The sequence below is a fragment of the Labrus bergylta genome, chromosome 5 (genome assembly GCF_963930695.1).
Source record: "Labrus bergylta chromosome 5, fLabBer1.1, whole genome shotgun sequence".
Classification (NCBI taxonomy): domain Eukaryota; kingdom Metazoa; phylum Chordata; class Actinopteri; order Labriformes; family Labridae; genus Labrus; species Labrus bergylta.
In genome coordinates this window covers 13,029,840-13,051,753 of record NC_089199.1, presented here as the reverse complement: position 1 = coordinate 13,051,753, position 21,914 = coordinate 13,029,840, and the positions used below count along the sequence as shown (strand labels likewise).

The 21,914-nt window shown below is 37.1% G+C and overlaps 3 protein-coding genes across 7 annotated transcripts; all 3 read right to left on the bottom strand.

Moving 5' to 3' along the window:
• Window positions 1-888: 888 nt before the first annotated feature.
• On the bottom strand, window positions 889-7,823 carry LOC109990311 (aminoacylase-1). The gene is made up of 15 exons (XM_020642403.3): window positions 7,717-7,823; window positions 7,204-7,350; window positions 6,215-6,279; window positions 5,985-6,089; window positions 5,798-5,892; window positions 5,546-5,622; window positions 4,872-4,961; window positions 3,748-3,804; window positions 3,487-3,560; window positions 3,347-3,396; window positions 2,511-2,655; window positions 2,305-2,373; window positions 2,132-2,211; window positions 1,656-1,716; window positions 889-1,525 (listed from the first exon to the last, which is right to left on the bottom strand). Exons 2-15 carry the CDS (start codon window positions 7,328-7,330, stop codon window positions 1,361-1,363), a joined length of 1,260 nt encoding a protein of 419 aa, XP_020498059.2. The 5' UTR covers window positions 7,331-7,350; window positions 7,717-7,823; the 3' UTR covers window positions 889-1,360.
• A 238-nt stretch (window positions 7,824-8,061) lies between these two features.
• abhd14a (abhydrolase domain containing 14A) lies at window positions 8,062-11,828 on the bottom strand. Of its 3 annotated transcripts, none has more exons than XM_020642411.3 (5): window positions 11,443-11,828; window positions 10,701-10,981; window positions 10,344-10,459; window positions 9,687-9,922; window positions 8,062-8,981 (listed from the first exon to the last, which is right to left on the bottom strand). In XM_020642411.3, the coding sequence occupies exons 2-5, from the start codon at window positions 10,961-10,963 to the stop codon at window positions 8,799-8,801; spliced, it is 798 nt and encodes a 265-aa protein (XP_020498067.1). In that variant the 5' UTR covers window positions 10,964-10,981; window positions 11,443-11,828; the 3' UTR covers window positions 8,062-8,798. The 3 variants fall into 3 exon arrangements, with proteins under 3 accessions (XP_020498067.1, XP_065810928.1, XP_020498070.1); XM_065954856.1 differs by having other exon boundaries at window positions 11,471-11,828; XM_020642414.3 differs by having other exon boundaries at window positions 11,310-11,447.
• A 1,539-nt stretch (window positions 11,829-13,367) lies between these two features.
• hyal2b (hyaluronidase 2b) lies at window positions 13,368-20,000 on the bottom strand. 3 transcript variants are annotated; one of them, XM_020642428.3, is made up of 5 exons: window positions 19,867-20,000; window positions 18,623-18,734; window positions 16,340-17,319; window positions 15,955-16,044; window positions 13,368-15,868 (listed from the first exon to the last, which is right to left on the bottom strand). In XM_020642428.3, exons 3-5 carry the CDS (start codon window positions 17,288-17,290, stop codon window positions 15,479-15,481), a joined length of 1,431 nt encoding a protein of 476 aa, XP_020498084.1. In that variant the 5' UTR covers window positions 17,291-17,319; window positions 18,623-18,734; window positions 19,867-20,000; the 3' UTR covers window positions 13,368-15,478. The 3 variants fall into 3 exon arrangements, with proteins under 3 accessions (XP_020498084.1, XP_020498083.1, XP_020498085.1); XM_020642427.3 differs by lacking the exon at window positions 18,623-18,734; XM_020642429.3 differs by lacking the exons at window positions 18,623-18,734; window positions 19,867-20,000 and adding an exon at window positions 18,244-18,433.
• Window positions 20,001-21,914: the final 1,914 nt, after the last annotated feature.

Genomic DNA, 21,914 nt, shown 5'->3' with positions numbered 1-21,914 from the left:
TGTGTGAGGTATTACCACTAAAAAAAATGTGTTTCGACCTAAGATTTCTTTTTTTCCTGAATTTTTTATATCCCTCTTCTATGAACAAGATCATCTTGATATTTTTGATTTGAGGATATCCCAGTTCCACTCAAAAGTGTTAACACAAACTAAACCATAAAAAAAACAAGAGTGGATTACCTAATCTAATTCATCATATTTTTTTAGCCTATTCTCAGCATTTGATCCAAACTGATGAATTCAGTGAACTTTTGAACAACTTGACAATGAGTAAATGTATTTCATCACGAATTTAAGTGGCAGCGGTTGTGGTAAAGCATCCTTACGATGTTGTGATATTTTCAGGAAATCAAACTGTCGAACTGCTGGCAGTAAAGAAAACATCAGCACAGTCTACAGTGAGAAGAATTTATCCTGAGGAACAGCATTAAAATGTGTTGCATCAACCCATTCTGTACCTGTTGATATAGCTGTGAAGTTCTCACTAAACAACCAACATTTGCTATCCATAGATCCATATGGCTTAAAATGATTCTCTTGTTGCTGTATTCAGCCTCTGTGCTTCCTTTAGGGCAGAAAGTACATAATGCTGAGATTCACTTTTGTGTATTTTGACTTCACTGTACCTAATAGCGGTTTTGTGACACACTGTTGAACATTGTTCAGCTACACTTACATGTTCAATGATCCTTTGGCATTTTTATTAGTGCAGTTATGGTCAATTTTATGCACATCCTTGAAGCAGATGCTTGTTTAGAGGTTACATATTCTGCAGGAGGCAGTCAGAAATCGTCCTCCTCAACCCAGCTAAGCACTGCTGCTCACTCGACTTACCATCTGACACAGATCTCAAACTTGTGTAGAAGAAAAAAGAGCCCCCCCAAAAAGTAAAGAACACATACTTTTATTCAATTCAAGTTTATAACTCAAGGTATATCTGTGGAATCGTAGCTACGATCAAGTGAAATGTTAAAAAAGGAATGACGCTTAAGTTTACTGATTAGTTTATCAATCAAAGTTGTCTTCACATTATAGTAGGTTGATTTTTACAAACCAACGTTGTGATTAGAAATACTGTTGTCACAATGTATGATATTTCTTTAAGACTATACACACAAGCACACTCATCACTCAACAATACGGACAAACAGTAAGTGTGTTGTTAAAAAACCTGATGTAATACAGAGTAATAAAATCTTACTGTCTTTATCCTGAGAATCAAGAAACAAAATCACTTCTATCAAAGGCTAAGTGCTCAGTTTTGGCTTATGATATATATGTTATTATTCTTTGGTAATCTCTTCAAGTATTCCAACTTAAATAATCACATCGTCATTGTAGAAAGGATTAAAAGTCTTGTCTAAGCCTCATTGGGACAGGCAGGAACGCTGGCAAGAGCTTGGATGAGCCTTTCGAACACACTGATGCCTTTCAGGAAGACTCGCTCATTCAGAAACTCGTTGTGATCATGCAGCAGGATCGGCGTCCAGTTCATTGGGGAGAAGCCGATAGCAGGGATACCCACCTAGATTGAAGAAAGTAAAATGCTTTTTTCCCTATAACAGAACTGAATGTCAGACATCAAAAATAAAATACTGAATATGATATCAAACTTTTGATCTATTCCTGTTGTCATATCCTGTTCTCATACTCACAGCTCGGATAAAACGGCTGTCAGTTGCAGCTGGAAATATCTCTTTTTCCAAAGTTACATTCCTACAGTGGAGAAAAAAAATGACACAGACACTTTGTTTTCATAATACTAGAAAGAAACTCAGCTTTTCCTCAGATTCTGACACAAGTACCATCAGATAGACCAGACAATGCTGTTCTTTATAAACATGAGCAAAAAGGGATTGTGGGAGCTGTGTGAATATTTGCAGCTAAGGTGTGAAAAGTGACTGCATTAGAAGGTTTGTTTCAGCAATAACTAGAGAATCATATCTTGTTTTATGATCTACTTATAAAGTGGTTGCTTTATACACATAGTGTAGCCTTTACGTGCCTTTGTTTTGTTAACAGGTTTAACCAGAAAAGGCTTCTATAAATCCACTATCAACAGCCTGTTTACGCTTTAATAAGAAAGCGAGGCTGATGACAGAGAGATTATGATTTAGTACATTTAACTCACATTGCTTTGCAGACAGTGCTGAAGGCATTCCACCAAGGATCACCTTCCTCTGTCGAAGTCACGTTCTGGTTCATATGTTTCTGCGACGGATGGCATAGAGAGAGCTAGTTCAATCTCTTTGATAACAGGGACCAACCAACATCACTTTATATCCGAGTACACTTTGTACTGACCTGAGCAAATTTGTATGTGACGTCGTCTCCTGCTTCTTTACACCACTCTTTGATTTGTTTTTCAAAGTCCTGGAAGGAATGATCATAATTAGGAGGCTAGGTCATAAAGTACAACACCAGACACATCTGTCTGTGGATCAGATGTCAGCAGGACTACAAAAGCACTCTGCAGACACACATTTTCATTAATACAGACATGCACCCACCTGTAGATTTACACTCGGTGGTATCCTTAGATCAAAGCTGACGTCCATTTCAGCTGGAATGACATTGTAGGCCACGCCTCCTTTGACCATGGTCATATTTACTGTGGTGACATCACCGAGCGTGAAGCACTCGCTGGTGTTGAGCCTGAATACAAACATGTTGGCCATAAAATAAATTGATTTACACTCTAATGTGAAAGAATATAACACAAAATAGTACATTTCAAAGAAATCTACATCATATTTATTTTCTTTGTACCACACAAATCACCAAACACCCTGTTTCCTCTCATATTTATTTATGTCCATGGATCATCTCATGTTTTTTTTTAGTATCCTTAGTTGCCTTTCTTGTTTTTTATTCTAATGGTTTATTCTGATGATTTATTATTTTATTTTTAATCTCTGTAGCACTTTGAGATTTTTTCCAAAAATAAAAAGCATTACAAATCAAATGTATTATTATTATTATTATTATTATTATTATTATTATTATTAATATTAACAATAATAATAATAAAAATAACAAACAAGGGACGATTAGCCACCTAGCATTTCCTTTTTCCTTTCAATGACCAGGGGACAAATTCACTAGATCTCTGATTAATTCCCTTAAAGATTAACTGTTGAGTTTTTGTAACTGGCTGTTAAATAGAGTGGAGTTCTTCCTGTCCCAGGAAACTTCTCGGAAAGACATATTTAGACTATAAAGACATATGGACTCCCAAAAGCAAGCATCTTGCTAGATTGTATATTAACCTACTAATATTGAGGATTTCTATCTTACCATCAATGCTGGAAAGAATGAAGATGTATACTGTTTTTTTCCACCTCACCTTTGTTTCTCCTTCTCTCTGAAGTCCAGGAAGGAGTTGATGACATGGCGCTGAGAGAGAAAAGAAAGTGATCAGTGACACTGTCCCTCTCAGTCCGTGTGGCACTTTTATCATTTATCAGAAATAATATGGACACTTACAAGCTTCTCAGCAGCGGTGTTCTCAACAAACCTGGAGCCATGACCTGGACTGCCCGGGCAGTGGACTGTGATCCCTATGAGAAGAAGTCATTCTGCTTGATTCAAGACTTTATTGCTACAGTTCCAGTAATAATGGTTACAGTATCTGTATTAGTAGTAACAGCTAAGTATGATTACAGTCTGATCAGTCTAGTAATCCTTAAAATATCTGGATTATGATCAGATGACAGAGGTCGTTTGCTGTTTGTGTTTTACACTTACACCAGGGGTTTCTCTCTCCGTAGAACACTGTGTAGGCCTCACCAGGGTTTGCAAGACCTACAAAACACATAAGTACACAAAGGTGCTGTATTAGGGCAAATACAACACAATTTACAAACTAATACATAAGAAAAGAAAAGGGGCTAACTGCAAAGCAAAAGGACAGAAATTGATGATGTACAGATTAGCAGCAAAATCCCACAAACCTCAACAACCAGGGACTGAAATTTAGCTACATATTTTTTTGATTAAATAAAGTGTGCAACTTTTGCAACATTTTAGCATGTGACTCTGGTCATGTCAGACTGAGTAAAATACTAGCTCTGTATCAAACGCCTCTATACAGGCGTTGAACTTTCAGCAACAGTTATTTGACCACAGCTATAGAAATGTACTCCTATTGACCCAAAAGTTCAACCATCCAGTCGCCTCACAGTAATGGTTAACTGGTCATGCTATATTTTTACAAGGACAACCATCACAACTAGAAATGTAAACATTGGTGTTTTTAAATAAGAAAAAGATAATATAAGATGTCCTGGGGGTCAAAATGCAGACCATGACCTACAACATTCAACTCCAGCTCAGGAGGTTTGTAAAGACTTAAAATGCCTCTCAGAAAATGTAGTCTGCTGTATAGCCTTCGAAAGAACATGTAGGACAATATCGTCTTGTTATGAGAATTAGGTGAAGGCAGAGTAAGCCAAACCTCATTTGTTTCACTTTACTGGTAATGTAGCAAGAACCAAGAGTGTTGTTGCTATAGTAACAGACACTGTAGAATACTTTACCTTGCACACTGATATAGAGTAATAACTACACTATTAAAAGGGATGTTAGATGTACAGTTTTATCATACAACTGCAAACTAAACAGTTACTAAACTAAACTCATTGTCCTTCTCCAGTGAGGTAACACAATAACTGACCCCAGGTTAAAGGGTTCAGTAACTTTGTGACATTTAGTGTTTGGTGTCTTATTCATTGACTTTGAAAGATGGTGCCAAGTTGTTGACAATGTTGTCTAACAGAAAGTATGGTCTTAACCTGCTCTTTGTAAAGAGTCTTGAGATAACATTTGTTATGAACTGGCACTATATAAATAATGACTGATTGTTTGTTTACCTTCATCCAATGCAAAGCCAATGTTTAATTTTTGGAACTCTGGGTGCTTCACAAATGTTTCCATTCCCTTGTGACCCCCGACTTCTTCATCTGAAAAAAAAAACAAAAACAAAAAACGGTTGTTAATGTCATGTCTTTTCTTATGACAAAATGTTCACAACTGTTAAGTAGATATTTTAACATCTGCATGTCCGATTAGACTTCTGTTCAGGTTGTGAAAAACAATACATGTATTTTAACTCATATCTAAGGAAACAACAAAACCAAAATAGGTAAGCTGATAGAAAATTTGGGTTATATCTGATGCCTCACATGTTGCTGGAGCCTCACTTTAAGCAAGTTTTTCCAGATATGCTACAACTTCACACGGACACAAGTAACAACTTTTCCCCCCAGAAAAGATACAAATTTAATATGCAAATTAGTGTTATGTTTATGTGATGATGATGTACTTACTAAATAGAGCAGAGTTCATCTTTGTTCAACACATTTACTGTTCTCCTGTGTCTACTATATTGTCTATGAAATTGATGTTCATTTTTGGGAATACCAGGAGACGGGCATGTGTCATTAAACTCAGCTTCACTTAAGAAGAGTTCAAATAGGCTCAATAATAAACAAGTTAGTTAAGAAATATTTGGGTGGATAAGGAGGCAAGCAAACAAATATCTCACCAGGAACAAACATTAAGTGCACAGTGCGCATTAGTCTCTGCCCCTCTGCCTTCAGTCTTCTGATGGCCTGGATGTACCTGCAAAGGAAAGAAGAACACAAACAAACTTATTACAGACATAATGCACTGAGTCTGAGCTGACAGAATGCAGGCTAAGAGGAGCTAGTAAAAACAGAATTAAAAGTCAAGGTCACAACAACACTGGACCTCAAATCCTGTTTAATAACAAGTCATTAATGCAGTTTATACCCACTGTATAGTTACACATTTCATGTCCTGTGATCCCCGGGCATAAATGTTGCCCTCTGCATCTTTGAAAGCACTGAAAGCATCGTATTTCCAATGTTCCTGGAGAAGAGATTCATATCAAGTCCATTTTTTTCATGTCTATTACAGATGAAACAGGATTCAAACACCACAAACAGAGTCAGACGACATACCTGGTAAACAGGCACAACATCTGTGTGGGAATTCAGTAAGATGGATTTCAGGGTGTCGTTTGTCCCTTCCCATGTCATGATGCAAACGACTCTGCCTGGAAAAACCTAAAGGCAGAAGCAGCAACACATAGGGAACACCGTTTACTCTCAGAGAAAGTTTTACTAACGTTTCGTACAGTTTGTACGTAAATGTTTGGCACATAAATTATGATACAATCGCTGGCACACACCTCAATCTTTTTTATGGGTAGCCCAAGCTCCTCTGCAATCCTGTCCAGGAACTTAAGAGCAGCATCTGTAAATGAACAATCAAAGGGCAGATAGTCTCTTTAAAAATTACAAACTGGACACTGGGGAGTCATAATGTTGTGATTTTAGTTGTGACAGCAATGTCACACTAATCCAAGAATGAAAGTCTTAATCTTGTCAGGGAATCGATTTTCAGCCACTTCCAGGATGGTGTGAGAAGGCAACCACAGGGGAAAAGCAGCTTAAATGTCTTTTACTGGGCCACTTGTTCAGCTGCCCGGTCATTATGGAGATAAAGTCCCTCAAGCACATCCGCCTGACACACCTCTAAATTAATGAGAAAGCCTGAAAATGAGCCTGAACCAACACAACTGACTAGATAAAAAAAACCTCATAGAGAGTCGTCATAAAGAGTGAGGCCATCCTTTCTGTAAAAACAAAACAAACAATGAACACTGCCACTACATGGAGCTCTGTTGTTTAGGTTAGGTGTCACCATCTTTAGATCACGGTAATTTACTTTATCTATTCTTTTGATCTCAAATTAGGGCCAATTACAGCAGCGCCGTGTTTTTTACATTTCAAGTCAACATGCTTGTGATACAAGTGACTGTACTTAACGTGGAACAGTGGCAGATAAGAATTGGACTTTGACAAATCCTACCACCTGATTTGACAACATTAAATATTAACAACAGACATTTCACACTTCAAGATGGTTCATTTTATAAACTTACTTATCCTTAGTAGATTTTTACCCAAAGATGATTAAAGTGATATAATCTTACAATTACAGAATTTTAAAGTGAATTATCAAAAACTCGTTTTCTTTTTCCATATCCCAATGGGTGCTTTAACTCTGCCCCATAAATGACAGTGTAAGACCAACAAAGGCTAAAGCCAGAAACTAATTGTTGACACTGTAAAAGATATGCCTTGATTTCAGCATGCAGTGAGGAGGATTTCTCACCATAGTCCGGGTCTGGGTGGACTGTTTTGAGGCGGAGATACTCTCTGAACAGACTCACAGAGGGGTCCTCTCCCTCAGGACAGCTCTGTCTGCCCCCCACACCTGGACCACTTTTGTCAGGCAGCATGGTGGTATTTATTTACTCCTCTGAAGAAAAAGGGATTGAAATAGTGAGAGAAAAATCACGGCCGCATATCAGAATCAAGCACATTCAGATGTTTATCATAACCAAAGGCCTCTACCGCATTGACTTCAGCTCCAGTTAAAGGTAGCTTTTGTTTGTGTCAGGCCTGTCACATTACTGACAAACAACTGCAGTAAGCCCAGTTGAATGCTAAAATAGCTAGCTAGCCTTGTTGTAGTCAATTTATTCATCTCTCCCTGACCGCTACACAAGCTGCCTCTGAATCGTTAGCTAACTAGCATTATAAACTGGATGTGGTATATGAGAATTACGTGAGTGATGATTGATTGAATCTGTATTTCTCTAGGTGTTACTTCTAAAATACTTACCTTACGCAGTGAACTGCTCGGCAAGTGAGCAGCTTTCCCTTTCAGCTGACAGCAGCGCCTGACAACAGCTGACTGACTTTCAAAATAAAAGTCCTAGCTCATGGTGCTTCTCTATAATCTTCTATTTAGGTTATTATTGTAACTATAAATACTAAAACAGTAATTATGTTTTTTTTTTTAAAACAACCTTTCAAAATCGTTCGAGGAATAAAACAAAAAATATACAAATCGAAGAAAATATTTACGTACTTGGGCTTATTGAGTGCGTGGTCTGACATACAGTCTATAGGTCTGACCAAGCAAAGTAAACAAATGTCACAACGAAAATAGACAGGACCAAACAAATTAAACAATCTGTTTTTATTTTAAGCTATGCATATTTCTTATTTTAAGTTTGTTCTTCACATGATTGTCCAAACTTATTGCAAATATATATTACATATAACTTCATCTCCATTATATACATACATGTTTGTTTGTTTTAAAATCAATTTATTTGTTCTATTTTCTTTTCTTTTTTTTGTCCAGTTATGTTTGCTCTTTTCAAACGAAGCACTACTTTTTGTTGGAAGCTAGAATGTTTAATAGATCTTAATATAAAAATGTGTTTGTCAAAGGGAAGCAAACAGAAGCTATTCAAACACAGACACCTGCTACATTTGCATATTTACAGTGACCTAAATGTCACCTAAAAAATAGTAACAGTGAAACAAACACATTCCATGTTTTTACATGCAGAGACAGACATGAAATACATTAAACAAAACTCCCTACTGTACAAGTCTAGTTTTAGAATGAGCTGAGATGAGCTAGTCTCACATTTTTGTTTGAATGGGAAACTCAAAGAAAAAACTTAAATAATAAAAACATCTGAAATAATTCAGTGTTAACTGTCAGGACAAGATTTGACATGTCATTTTCATGTGTTAAATCCTGCTCGAATGACCACATCCTTTTTTTCAGGTGATAATATGACTACTTCGTACTGTAGACAGATCAACACTTAGTACTCATGTTAATCCATCTTTTCCTCTTCTTTATTTTGTTTCCATCTTTCTGCCTCTTATCCTCAGCTTTACACCTCACTTCAGTTTGCTGAGGAAGTCGATCAATCCTTGGTGAAATTCTCTGGGTTTGTCCATGTAGCAGGCGTGGCGGGCTCCTTCTAACCTCAGTACAAAGTGATGAGGAAGTTGTATGAGGTTCTTGTGGGACTGGGCACCCAGATTTGTGTCCAGGGCTCCATAAACAATCAGGGTGGGGGTCTTAAAAATGAAACAGACGGGAGAAGACTATTAGAGTGGATGGTGACAAAACCTTTCAAACATGCAGCTGAGTGAAGACACAAAATCATTGGATAAATATGTAGAGTATATCAACAGTATTGTTATATTGTAGGTGATCGTATGTATATCAAAAAAAAAAAAAAAAAGATACTGAGAGAGAGAAATATGAAAAACCTTCAAACCCCAGTGATATCTTTATAACGGGCAAGAAAAACCATGATGTGCTAATTTTTTAATAATACGACTGCACAACACAAGACATATAAAATACAACAAGTAAAATTCATGTCAACTATTACTCTTTAGGTTATAACCAACAAATATTATGTTAACACATTTGAAAAACGAATAAACATTTTCATACAGCGATGTTGTGGAGCTAAAATGGATAAGATGATCAACAGAAAATGAACAGGACATTATTGTAATAAAGGCGTTGTGATGTTATTATGAATTGTAGAATTGTAGTTGTAGACTATTAGTCCAGCAAAAGAGAGATCCGAAAATGTTACACTGCAATTGATTATTTCTTTTCCACATATGTTTAAGTAATAATTTGGACTTCTATATATTGAAATCTGTAATTGGAATGTATGGAGAATGTTACGAACACCAGACTCCAAGCTAAGACAGAGCAGCTGTTCATTTGGGACCTGCAGTTCATTTTTGTTCTAGGATACTTACTGGAATACTTTGGTACTTTTGTGGAGTGTAACTTCGGGTACCAACTGGCGCTATGGGAACGAAGCCATGTAGCTGAGCGTTGTTTTTTATGAGGAAGGGAATGGAGTAGTGTCCACTCATGGAGGGGCTCAAAAGCACAGCTGCCCTGACGCCCAAGGACTCCATGAACCTTGAAATGAGGTCCACACGATTCTGTTCTGTCTTCAAAGCCTCTGAGTCCGGCGATTTTCCATACCCTTAAGGAAGAAGAAAAATGACAGAAGAAAGAACTCAGGCTTACGAGACCTCTGTTTAGATCGATTTGGATTGGAATTCTTCAAACTCTATGTATTGGTTATTATTGTGCTAATAAAGTCACCCGGACATGTGACTTCAATTCAAATAAACAAAGAAAATCACATTCGCAAATAGTATAAACAAGTTCATATACCATACACAATCACAACACATAAAGTACATTTCTGATTGAGAATCTGTTAACTGAGATTTCTATTTCTTCTTTGCATAGGAAATTAAAAAAAAAATGTGACTTGTTCAGACTTCATACAGCATTAATTAATCTACACTCAAAATCATTACTAGTTCATATCATCTTTCTCACCCAGAGCCATATAATTTCTTAAAAATGTATATGTAGTTTTTTTAATCTTTGGCTACCTGGCAGGTCCATTGCTAAGGCTTGATATCCATGAGTCGCCAGAAGGGCCATTGTGCCAAGTTCTTCCCAGGTTTTGGATGTGAAGGCCTGGCCATGAAGAAGGACCACTTGAAGCCTGCAAAGACAAAGAAAAACCGGTTTTCTGATTACCTTTAAACAGTAAATTCTACAAGATTAAGGTCAAAACTCTAGGTTAGAAACAACGGTGGTGTCTGAAGGCCACCGACTATTCTTCATGCCTGGCATTTTAACTTCCCAAATAATTGGTTTGATATTGAAAACAACAAGAATAACGCTTATTATCTGACAAAAAAAATCTCACCATGTGTTCGCCGTGTTGACTAGAATCAGCTCACCTTGGCAATATCTGTCGTCCAGCTCCATCAACAGGTAAAGCTTCTCTGAAGAACAGTGGAGGGTCCCCTGGAAGCTGTCCTGTGCGGATAGACACGTTGATGGTTGGAATTGGTGGCGGTGAAGTGGACATCAGTCCCATGCCTTGAGCCTCAAGAGACGGCTCCATGCTGCCCTGGCGGATGGACGGTAGCAGCAGGTACAGAAGCAACGTGGCCAACAGCACCAGGCCCAGAACAACGAGACGATTACGCAAGAAATTCATTTCTTCTTGATTAAAGACCTAAAAGAAGTTATAGACAGAGCATTATCTGAGAGAAAATCAAATGGATCCCATTCATACAGTTTTACATTGTTTGACAGTGAACACATAAAGTGAAAAAACAACAATATCCAAGTCCAATTTGAAATGATTCATAGATACATAACCATTGCACAACACACGTTAAAATATAATGTAAAATATAATTGCCATAACTATGTTCTTACTGTAAGGATGAGAGCTGGCAATGAAACAGACACAGAATAAAGCAAACGACATGTAACCTGATGAATTAAAGTTAAGCCTCCTGGACAAAGGACGAACCACATGCAATATAGTATTAATTTACCTTTCTGGTTTAATCAATAAATACTGGTGAAGTGTAAGGTTAGCTAGATGTGACGCGTCTCTCACAGCTAGCGTTGAATCTGAGAATAATGTGACACCAGGACAACAAGATGTAACCCCAGAGGGAGACATACCAACACAGATGAGACTAATGTTTGACACCTTCACACACAGAAGGACGACGCTCTCTGCTTCATCGTCATGTCTCCTTCATGTTTGGCGGCTAGTGATGAGAAATATTGCTGAATGGCTTCTCGTAGTCGTTGCTGGTAGCTAGCTTTCTATTTAACACAAATTGTGCGCCGGCTAAGCTGCACATTTTTCACAGACATGAAACGGTCTATATATATTTTCATCGTCCTTTGGTTAATTTATAAATTAAACTGCATATAAACGCTCGGAGAAGAAAGCCGATTTAAAAAAAGTTATGGGACATTTACGACTCGTTTCCCAGACATAATAATTTCTGCAGCTGCCTCCAGGACTGTAAATAGCTGTCTCTACAGCTTTTGTTTCGGTCGGATCACATTGGGAACTGCACATAACAACGCCGAGCAACACATCGTCACTTCCGGTCTGTCTCATCTGATCTCATCTAATGACAAGTGATGATTAAACCAGATTCAGTGACAGATGGTATTGACATAAATGTTACTGGCAGTAATAAACACATAGGTCTACGTCCTTTTAGAATAAATAAAGGCTTAAACATTTTTATTGATACGTAAGGGGTAGGATTAAATAAGTTTTATACTTCTTCCTACTCCTTTTCAGGCATATCAATTGAATATATGTAATTTTCTTTTTCTTTTTTTGTGAAATAATTTGAACATTGTTTTTTGTTTATTGTATTTTCGTGCTATTCATTTTGTTTTGTATTTTTGACATGTTTGATTTTATTTGATATGTCTGAAATAAATGTAATCAATCAATCAATTTGCATAGGGCATATTATTGCTATATAATTGTTGTATTTAAAGTAACAATTAAGAAATTACTGCATAACTTTTATCAAACATATATTCAACTGACCTACATCTATCTTAATTCGTAGATATTAACTTTGTTCACATTCAACTGGGCTCAAGTATTCAAGTATACAATGTCTAACACTCAACATAAAGTTGTGATTGAATTTAAAAAATATAATGCATTTTGAAAATGACAAGAACATTGTAAGCTTGTTGATACTTTGATATAAATGTTATATTCATACTTTACACGATGGCGAAAAGAAAACACAAACTTAGCTTGTTTTTTGTGACTTTAAACAGTACATTAAAACCCTTAAACTGATAAATATATTTAAACAAGTAGACTACAAATCATTATGACATTTTTACAGAGGAATAGGCTTTTTTTGGGCTCTCTCAGATAAATATTATTTTCAAACTTATCACTGATGTAATTTGCTTTTCCCGAATCTGGATTTTATTTGGATTGAGTTACTTATAATTTATCACTGGAAAGTTATATTATATTTTTCATATTTTTCTCACTTATCTGTCAACTATTTCTTTATATACCGGTAATACATGATGAATTATATGTATAAGTGTTCAATAAAGTAAAAAAAAAAGAAAAAGAGAGAGAACATACAAGTATTTGAACCATCAATAAGTTTAGGTTAAAACAATACATGTTATCCAGTAAATGTGTGTTTGATTTGGACAATTTTTAAAAATGTTTTGATGAAACTTAAAATAATTGCTGAAGTTCTTTAAAGAAGTTTATCCATTGATGTAAAGATATGTTTGTGTTACTGGTGTAGGGAGGAATATGAGGAAAGTACCCCATTCATACCAGATCATTCTTTCAGCAAACTTAACTTTTTATATATCACTTTTACCATTGGTCTGTAACCATGAAACTTAAAGACTGTGCATTAGCAAGCACTCTATAAACTGAACTACCTCACCTTTAAGCCATGAGGTATTTTTAAAGCATTCTGTTTTTTACGTTTATTTGCTTTATATGACATTTGAATTGTTCATATCTGCATTTTTTTAAATGAGTGCAAGTTGTCTGGATTCTTTATACAGACACAAGACTTTTAACATCATTTAAAAAAAAAAAATCATTTTAATGTTTTTTTCACAAACAGAAAAACTATATTCTTACTTGGATGGAATCCCTGCTGACTACAGTACCCAGAAAAGAAAATCAGACACAGAAAAAAAATAGATCCAAAATCAAATATTTAAATATGTAATGTAAAAGGAGGTTATAAAATGCTTTGAAATACAAAACCCTTTTTGCTAGATTTGGTTTAAAACAAAAACATCAATACATCAATACATTAAGGCAGAAAGGGCATGTTACATATTGCTATGTCCTTAATTAGACTCAAGCTGTTTTTAAATCCCCCCCCTCCCTCCCCCCTTTAATAGTAATTAAATAATTTGACCTCTCAAACAAGTTCAAACTCTCATGTCTGTATTGATGCTGATGCAATCGTGACCAGACTGATGAAAAAACAACAACATGGAAATACACTGTTGTGTGATTAGACATGGGTGACATTCTATCATACTATCATTCAAGTGTTACCTTTTACAAGTTGGATTCATCTATTCATGAATCTTTCCTTAAACAGTAAGACATATGTTACAGTTAGAAAGTTAAAGCTTGTATTACAATTGAACTGAGTTTAGAGGCGAGGAAGCGATAACAATAATGGAGGCAATCATTTCTTTTATAGGCAAGATTCACAGTGGAGCGTCTCTTTTATATGACACATTGAATGAAAAAAAAAAATCAAAACACTGCATCTGTAATGCACCGACAATACACCATAAAGGTCTCTGTGCCAGCAAAAAAAACATTATTTCACTTCTTATAAATATCAACATGTATTAAAGCCAGATCCACCTTAAAAAGCAGATAAAGTGCAAAAATAGATACAGTTTGCAGCATATATAACATGTTTTATTGCATTACTACTCGAGTGATTTCCCATTTTTCAGTTTTGATAACAGCACAGCATCACTTGCACACTAGTACCATATCAGCTTTAAGGGTGCTAAATACTTTTTGATTAAGGCCATAGAGAATAAATACAAAACTTACTGTATAAATATGAAAATGCTGACGAAAGACATTTATTTGGAATAAAGCTAACGCAAACTGAAAATCTGTGCAGCGTTTTTTGCTTTTGTTTTGGTTTGTTCCTTCACTTTGTTCCGTCACATGTTTTGTACCATCTGAGGTCCAAATGGCAAAAAAAAAAAAAAAAAAATCACTAAATTAATCTTAATTGTTGAAAAAAAATTAAAATAAGAATCAGAACTCTTGGTTGCCATTATTCATTAAGGAGTTGGTCCAGTGAGGCTAGTCCAGTTGAGAACCACTGCTCTAGATCACGCTGAAGTTGGACTCTTTGTATTTATAGTTCAATTCCAAGTACCTGTTTACTATCTTGACCGGTTTGAGGATACTTAACTTTTTTATCATGCTTTTTCACAGTAATGTCCATGTATATAAGGAGCCAGAATTTGAAAACAATACTACAGATATCCATCAAGCCTTTTCTGATTTACATACACTTTTAATTGAAATACATTGAAAAGCTGCTAGGCATTAAGTGTTAATATCAATTTTAAAAAAGCACTGTGCCCAGGAGATGGGCTGAGATGAAAACCTCTATAATCAGAGACGGAAAACAATGGCACCAATATGCAAAGTATGTAGTCCAGTTAAGGCACAAATATCAACATAAACAAGCAGGCCCCGCCATGTTGTTTACCTTTCTTCCATTTCTTTCCAAGTCTTTTTTTAATTATGGTGTCCAGATAAATAAAAAAATGTGAACTGATAAAAGGCATCCTCATCTGGTGGTCACTTTCAGAATGACCCGATAGAGGTCTTTTAGTTGAACTTGTGATTTTTTGACATAATTTGATATAAGAAAATGACCAGTTGTAGTATTAAAGGATGGATATTAGTTCAACGAGGAGGCCCTGAGGTTTGAGCTCTGCCAGTGCAGCTTGTCATTGGGCTGGGATAGAAATCTCCTTTCTTACTGGGAGATGGTCTGACTGTCTGCTGCTGTCAATGAATCAGTATCAGTATCACTAGTGCAAAGAAACTTACCACCATCATGTTGAAAACCCTGTACTGTCCTACTCCGGGGTTGGCAGAAGCATGGAATAGTTTCACTTCTCAGTTTCCTCAGTGTAGCAGGGCGAAGAGTCCTAGTGGGAGTAAAAGGCACAGAGGCCAGGTCCCTAAGACAGAGGAGCCTCTATTCTGCCCTTTTTCTTTCTCTGTACAGTCCTCACCCCTGTACCCACTGTAGCACTGGCATTGAAAGTGTGTGTGGAAAACGTCCAGCTCAGCTCGGCCAGGACTCCCTGTAACCTTCAGCTGGCCGTCCTGACTGGTGATGCTGTGTGTCGAGGGGCTGAGATGGAGGTACACGTCATTGTCTGGTATTTTGCGTAGACAGCGGCCGTGGGATTTACACAACTGCTGACTGCACCGTTCTGCAGCTGTGGACACATTGAGCAGGTACCGGCCCAGCGGTCCTTGGAGGTATCCATCAACGCTTTGGCAGTTGGCCTGCAGAAGAAATAAAAATGTTAACCCCAAAGCACTAAAAATGAGGCTATTTAGCATTGAAATAGAAGATAAGATATGACACTGACCTGGCTGCTTGCATAGGAGGTGTCCCCCCAGAAGACTACACCTGCTGCTCCAAGTGCAACACTCTCACCAATGGTAGAGACCAGATCCATCTAAAATCATTTACACAAACCGTGAGTGGTCTACTTTAAATCAAAGAAATTGTGATCATAAAGAAATTAAAAATTTCATACATTTGAATCCCACTTGGGTCAATTTTTCAAATGGTTACAAAAAGACCAACTTTATTTTCATCCTTGTAATATTTAACCTTCTCATGGGAGTGCTAAAAGCTCAAACATTGTTTTAATGTCCTGTCCTATGGTCACATGTATAATTGAACTGCTAGTTATCGTAACATATATTAAGCTTTCTGCTCTCAATGAATTGTTGCTCTAGCCGTCTTACCTCAGTTAGGAAGGACATCTGACTGATGTAAGTAGGGCGGGTATAGACAAAAACAGGACGTGCTAATCCATCCCCTGCAGACGCCAGGCGCATTGCCTCTTTCACCCTATTTCGGACAAAGAGGCGCCCATAGTACGTTGAATTGAGTACAGAGCCGATGTATATGGATGGGAAAAAAGCTGTGCATTCCATCCACAACCAGTTGAGTTGATCATTGCGCGCCTTCTCTACAGCAGGACAGCGTCCTGTGTAGTTTTTCAGGCCACCCCTGTAGTCATGGTTGTAACAATCTGGAAACAGGTAGAATCCCCACAGTTGATTTGGCCTCAAATTCTTGGCAAGTTTTAGGGTCTCCAGCATAAATTTGCGAGCCGACAGCTCAAAATCCTGCTGCGCAACTTTTCCCACTTGCTCTGGGGTCCAATGTGGGTTCTTTTTAGCCACCAGTTCACGAGATTTACTTCGATAGATATCTTTAGTATCCCAATTTCTGATCCACAATGGTCTCCACTCCTCCCAGTCAATAACAGCCAGACCTTTTGCCTCTGGCTCTCGGATATATTTTTGCACACCTTCAGGCATCTTTTCATAATGCTGAGTGAGGCTGGCAAGCTGCGGAAGGCCTCCGTTCACTGCAGTGCCATCACGCTCATAATAGGGATACAACCCAAGGCGCTCCTTATAGAAGATTGTTAAGTTCTGCCGGACAAAGCCCTCATTGGGGGAAGCCACAACATCAAACTGGTCCAGAGACAAAGTAACACCATATCGTGGGGCACAATCCTGTGTTGGGGCATTCCAGACAAGAAGAACTGGCTTCTGAGAATATAATGGCCATCTTGTCTGCTTTAAATCTGCCGAACACAAGACTGCCCACGATGTCAACAGAGTCTGGAGCAACCAAGGCAGGTTGCCTGCCGTGGTGAAAACAGAGTGAAATGCAAACGTCATGGTCACTGCTCACCTTCTCTCCGTTTTCACTAGAAAATAAAAATAAAGTCGTTTTATTAGTATTAATAGGACTGTACATACATTTGCAACAAATATTGAAGCTGAGGGCGGGGGGTCTACAGGTAGACTTTTGGGTGTTATCTTTATTTAAGTGGCAACATTTAGCATGTTATGTCATGAATGCATGTCTGATGGTATGTGTTTTGGAGTTCTTGTGCTACTGCATTTAACTTATGTAAGCATTTCTCTGCTTTAAAGGCTGCACTTTGGCACTTTCATTACACTTATAATGACAAGGCGACAGAGCATCTTATCTTTTCTCTGATCTTGTAATCTCAAGGGTAGACTGAGTTTAAATATAGAATAGAATAGAATAGAATAGAATTACTTTATTGATCCCAAACTGGGAAATTGTGCAGCAGGTTGTTCAAACACACAATATGAGTAAAAAAAAACACAATGTTAGCAAATCTAAACATAATACAATATTAAATCCAAAGTAATTAAGTACTAAAAATATCAAAACTAAGAATGTGAATACATATACAACCAGGATTTAACTAAGCATTACTACTCTTAAATAGGAAGATTAAATATGGAAGATTGAATGTAAATGTGCAAAAACAGAGTCGTAAATGGAAATATGAAAGATTAAATGAACTTCCTGAAAATAAGTAACATATTTAACACTCAGTTAAATTGGTAGCTTCCTTATATTCTTACGTCTGCTTTAACTTCCGAAACTTCAACGATGGTTAGGAGGAAATATTAAAGGGGAGGGGGAACCATCCACATTATCTTAATTCAACATTAAACTACTTCCTTTCTCATTCTTATTTACTGCCTTTCCGTCCACGAACATAGCGGACCTCATTGGAAAAGATCGTTCAAAGTTTCATTTAAACTAAAGGCGTTCAAAATGAGCTGAGGTTTTGTTCCTTTTTCAGACTGACCTGTTCCGATGAAGCTGACGACGCGCTCTTACGCCACTAAAACACCCCTCATATACATTACTGTTCCACCGCCCTGCCATGTGAAGAGTAACAACCATAGTCTGCTCAATCCATGTTGATGATTAACAAACTTTGTCTGTAGAGTATAACAGAAACCACGACATGAGAGGTGGTGACTGGGGGGGGGGGGGGGCGAGGTTGGGCAACACCAGTTCTGTTTATGGAGCTCCTGAGGAGGAGGAGGGGGGGGGGGGGGGGGTCTGAAATTATAAAACAAGTCATTTGTCTTGTGCTGCTGTTTGTACAAATATGGTGAAGTGTTTCAATTTGAATGTGTTTTTTTTTTTTGTTGAATTATTAACCGTAGTTTTTACCACACCTTGTGTAACTAAAACATGTTTTGTAGTCCCCGTGCCGATAACCCCTTGACTTCACACTGAAGTGGTCTGTTCGATCTCTGCTCTGTGACGTCGCGCTGACAATAAGAAACACTTCCGGGTAGGTCCAAAGCAAAAAAAAAAAAAAGATTGAAAGGTTATTACCACGTTATCAAGGTTTTTTTTTTTGTTTTTTTTTAATTCAAATTCATTAATTTAACGTTGAAAGTAGGTTTAATGGACAAACTACTTTGCTTTGATTAATTCTAGTTGGCCTATCTTTCTTTCTTTTTTTGTATAAATTTGATTTAAAAATGTGGAATACTGTTTTCCATAGTGTGATACAGCTGAGCTTGAATTACATCTGTCGTTTTCACATAACTTGAAACTCACATACACAGCAAAGTTGGGAAAGCAAATTCCTCAGCTCATGAAATCAGATTACCTGAGGAGCACTGACAGTCTACATAGACACCACATAATGGCGACACTTCAGAACTTTGTAAAAATGGCAATCTTCTTAAAATCATTGACATGTTCAGTAGTATCGTTAAAGGGTTCAGTAAAACAGAACCACAGGCATTCCCGCTGTTTTGGTGGCTATGCCAAACTTGCTCTTGAAGAACCTGCCATCGGTCCCTGTCCTTCATCTGCCAATATGGACCTCCTACTTAAACAAGCCACTGAATGAAGGGGCAAGTTTCATTAGAGACTAAAAGGGAGAAAAGACAACTCACACTCAAAAATGTTTGACAGCTCTTGTATTTTGTTACTAGACAGGCATCTTTTTTTATGGCAAAGGACTCAATCTACAGGTAAAATGTTGCAATTCAGCCTGAATGATCAAGCATTTAACATTTGGTCATGGCATGCTCCCTATACTTTTATTTTCTGAAGAAATGGCATTGGTTGAAAGCAGTTGTTTGAAGTAAGTTTTTTATATTTGAATTTACATAGACTCAGTTGACTTAAGATCATTTGGTCTCCACAGGTGAGATTTCATTAGATAATTTGCAACATACCCAGTCTCCTTTTATTCCTAAACAGTGATAGATTAAGCATTAAGAAGTTCATAAAAGCAGTGCTGTAAAACTGAATCACATTATTAGCATCTTTTCTTCTAAGTGACCATGGTCACAACTGAAGTCCCCCTGTGATAATGTTTTATGATTACACCGCAATGGTTATATTTTCAAAAATAAAGTTGTCATCATTACCTGGTGTGTGTCCAGAATGTGTCACTTACCAGCAATCGTTTTGTCTCTAATCTCCAGATGAAAGTTGAATCAATCAAGCTGATCCGGATTCAAACAGGTTATTCTTGTTATTCTGTTTCATTGTCACACTTGAAAGAAGAAAGCAGTTGTCCACTCTGTTGAAGTCCAACACTGACAGCTATTTAAATATCCTGTAGGCTCCTCCTCTGTCTGAGATATAGCAAACACACATGGGCAAAACACCTCACCATAGGATTTTTCCATATTTCAATAAAAAGTTGTCTGAGGAACATTTTTATCTCATGACCAACCCAGTTGAGCCACATTCAAAACTTGAAGTATTAGTTTAATGTCATTGACAGTTTTCTTTTTTCAACCTGTATTTAGTTTAAAATAAGAATCTGTTTTGGTCATCATAAGCTCTGATCCTGTGAGCTGTTTTTTTTATATATATTGTTTTCAGATGTTATTTGACTAGGTTTCTCCAAACTTCATCAAACATTCTTCTAAAAGGAGACCTGGCAAAGAAAAAAAGCAGCAGCACTACCTTACAACAATGAATTAAAAAGCAAACATTACGTTTAGAGAAACATTAAATTGATCATAAAGTGTTTGCACAAGAGAGCCTCGATTTCATGGAATTGGCCAGCGTTTTAAAAACTTGAAAAGTGATTTAGTTTTTAAATTTAAGATCAGTTTTTAGATAGTTCTGTGCAATATGAAAATAACCTTACCAACTGAGTTCATACTTTACAACACATTGCTCAGAAAAATGAAGGTTGTGGTTTTTATGGGATGATTGATAAGATACACGTTGGGATCATGAAGAGCAACATCACAGTAATTGTTTTACTGTCACAGTTATAGACATATCAACTGCTGCTTTGTACACACTTTTATAAGCTAAATACCTGACAGACACTTTATGGATTATAAACAGAGCCATAATAAGCTTCAGTGTAATCATGTGATGGTTTGTTTTTCTGTCATTTTTGAAGGAAAAATCTCACAGAGGGTCATCTAACTGTCTCTTCTGTTTGCATCATTACGTAACTCATAATAGTTTGATGAATGCACACAAAATACATTTACAAGAGCTGATAAAGTAAACAGGGGTTATAGCTGGTTGGTTTTAAATGAAGTTGATACAAACATTCTGGTAAGCTCTCTGTTTGCACTTTAAGCTGAGAAAACATTTAAAGAGCTTTAACAGAGTAGATAATTCAGCTGACTTATCCAAAGTTATTCTTGATTTCCTTCATCGGTTTCCCACATCAAACAAAGCCACGTCATGCAGCTCTATATAATGTAGAAGAATCCACAAATTAATTCTAATGACACGGTAAAACACAGTAATGGTTCCAGTGACTGGAACCTCAATTTGTGTCTTAAAATGTTCCCAGACTTTGGTCAGCAGACTCTAAGGGGCCGGCTGGTTGGTGGTTTGCTGATTTCTTTTTTTTTCTCCGTCCCCCCCTCCCCCCCATACAGAATATACTGTGGCCTTGCATATTATTACAGCTTTGTATAAGTAAACAACAAAAAGTAATTGTAGCACCATGTCTCCCACAGACTCAGCTAAAATAAGGTGCTTGCCCAGAGATATAAGAGCAGAAAAACCTGTGCCGAGCAAAATCAATTCAGAGGCAATAAAATGGAGTTGATTTTGGCCCAGCCCTCTTTATCCTCCGAGGAGAACAATATCAGATAGCTTTGGACAAAAGCCTTTCCCATGGAGACTGCACTGTTGGCACTCCCTTCTTCCTTAACTTCATCCATCCTTCATTAGCAGATACACATACATCACTTCCCAACAATGCACAGGAAATTGCATTTGCAATTTCCTGTGCAGTCGTTTTATTTCATCACAGGTGGAGGTCAGCCGCTTTACTTCCCTTACATGGGTGAACAGATCCTGTCAGTTCATCTTTAGGCCTTGTATGAAAAGCTGAATTCTTTGTCCTAATTAAAGTGTTTGACAAATAGCTCTTATGGGCTTGCCACTACTCGTCATAGTAATTGAAAAGCCACATTTGATATGTAGGTAAAGATATGTCCAGTAATATGTTAATTTATC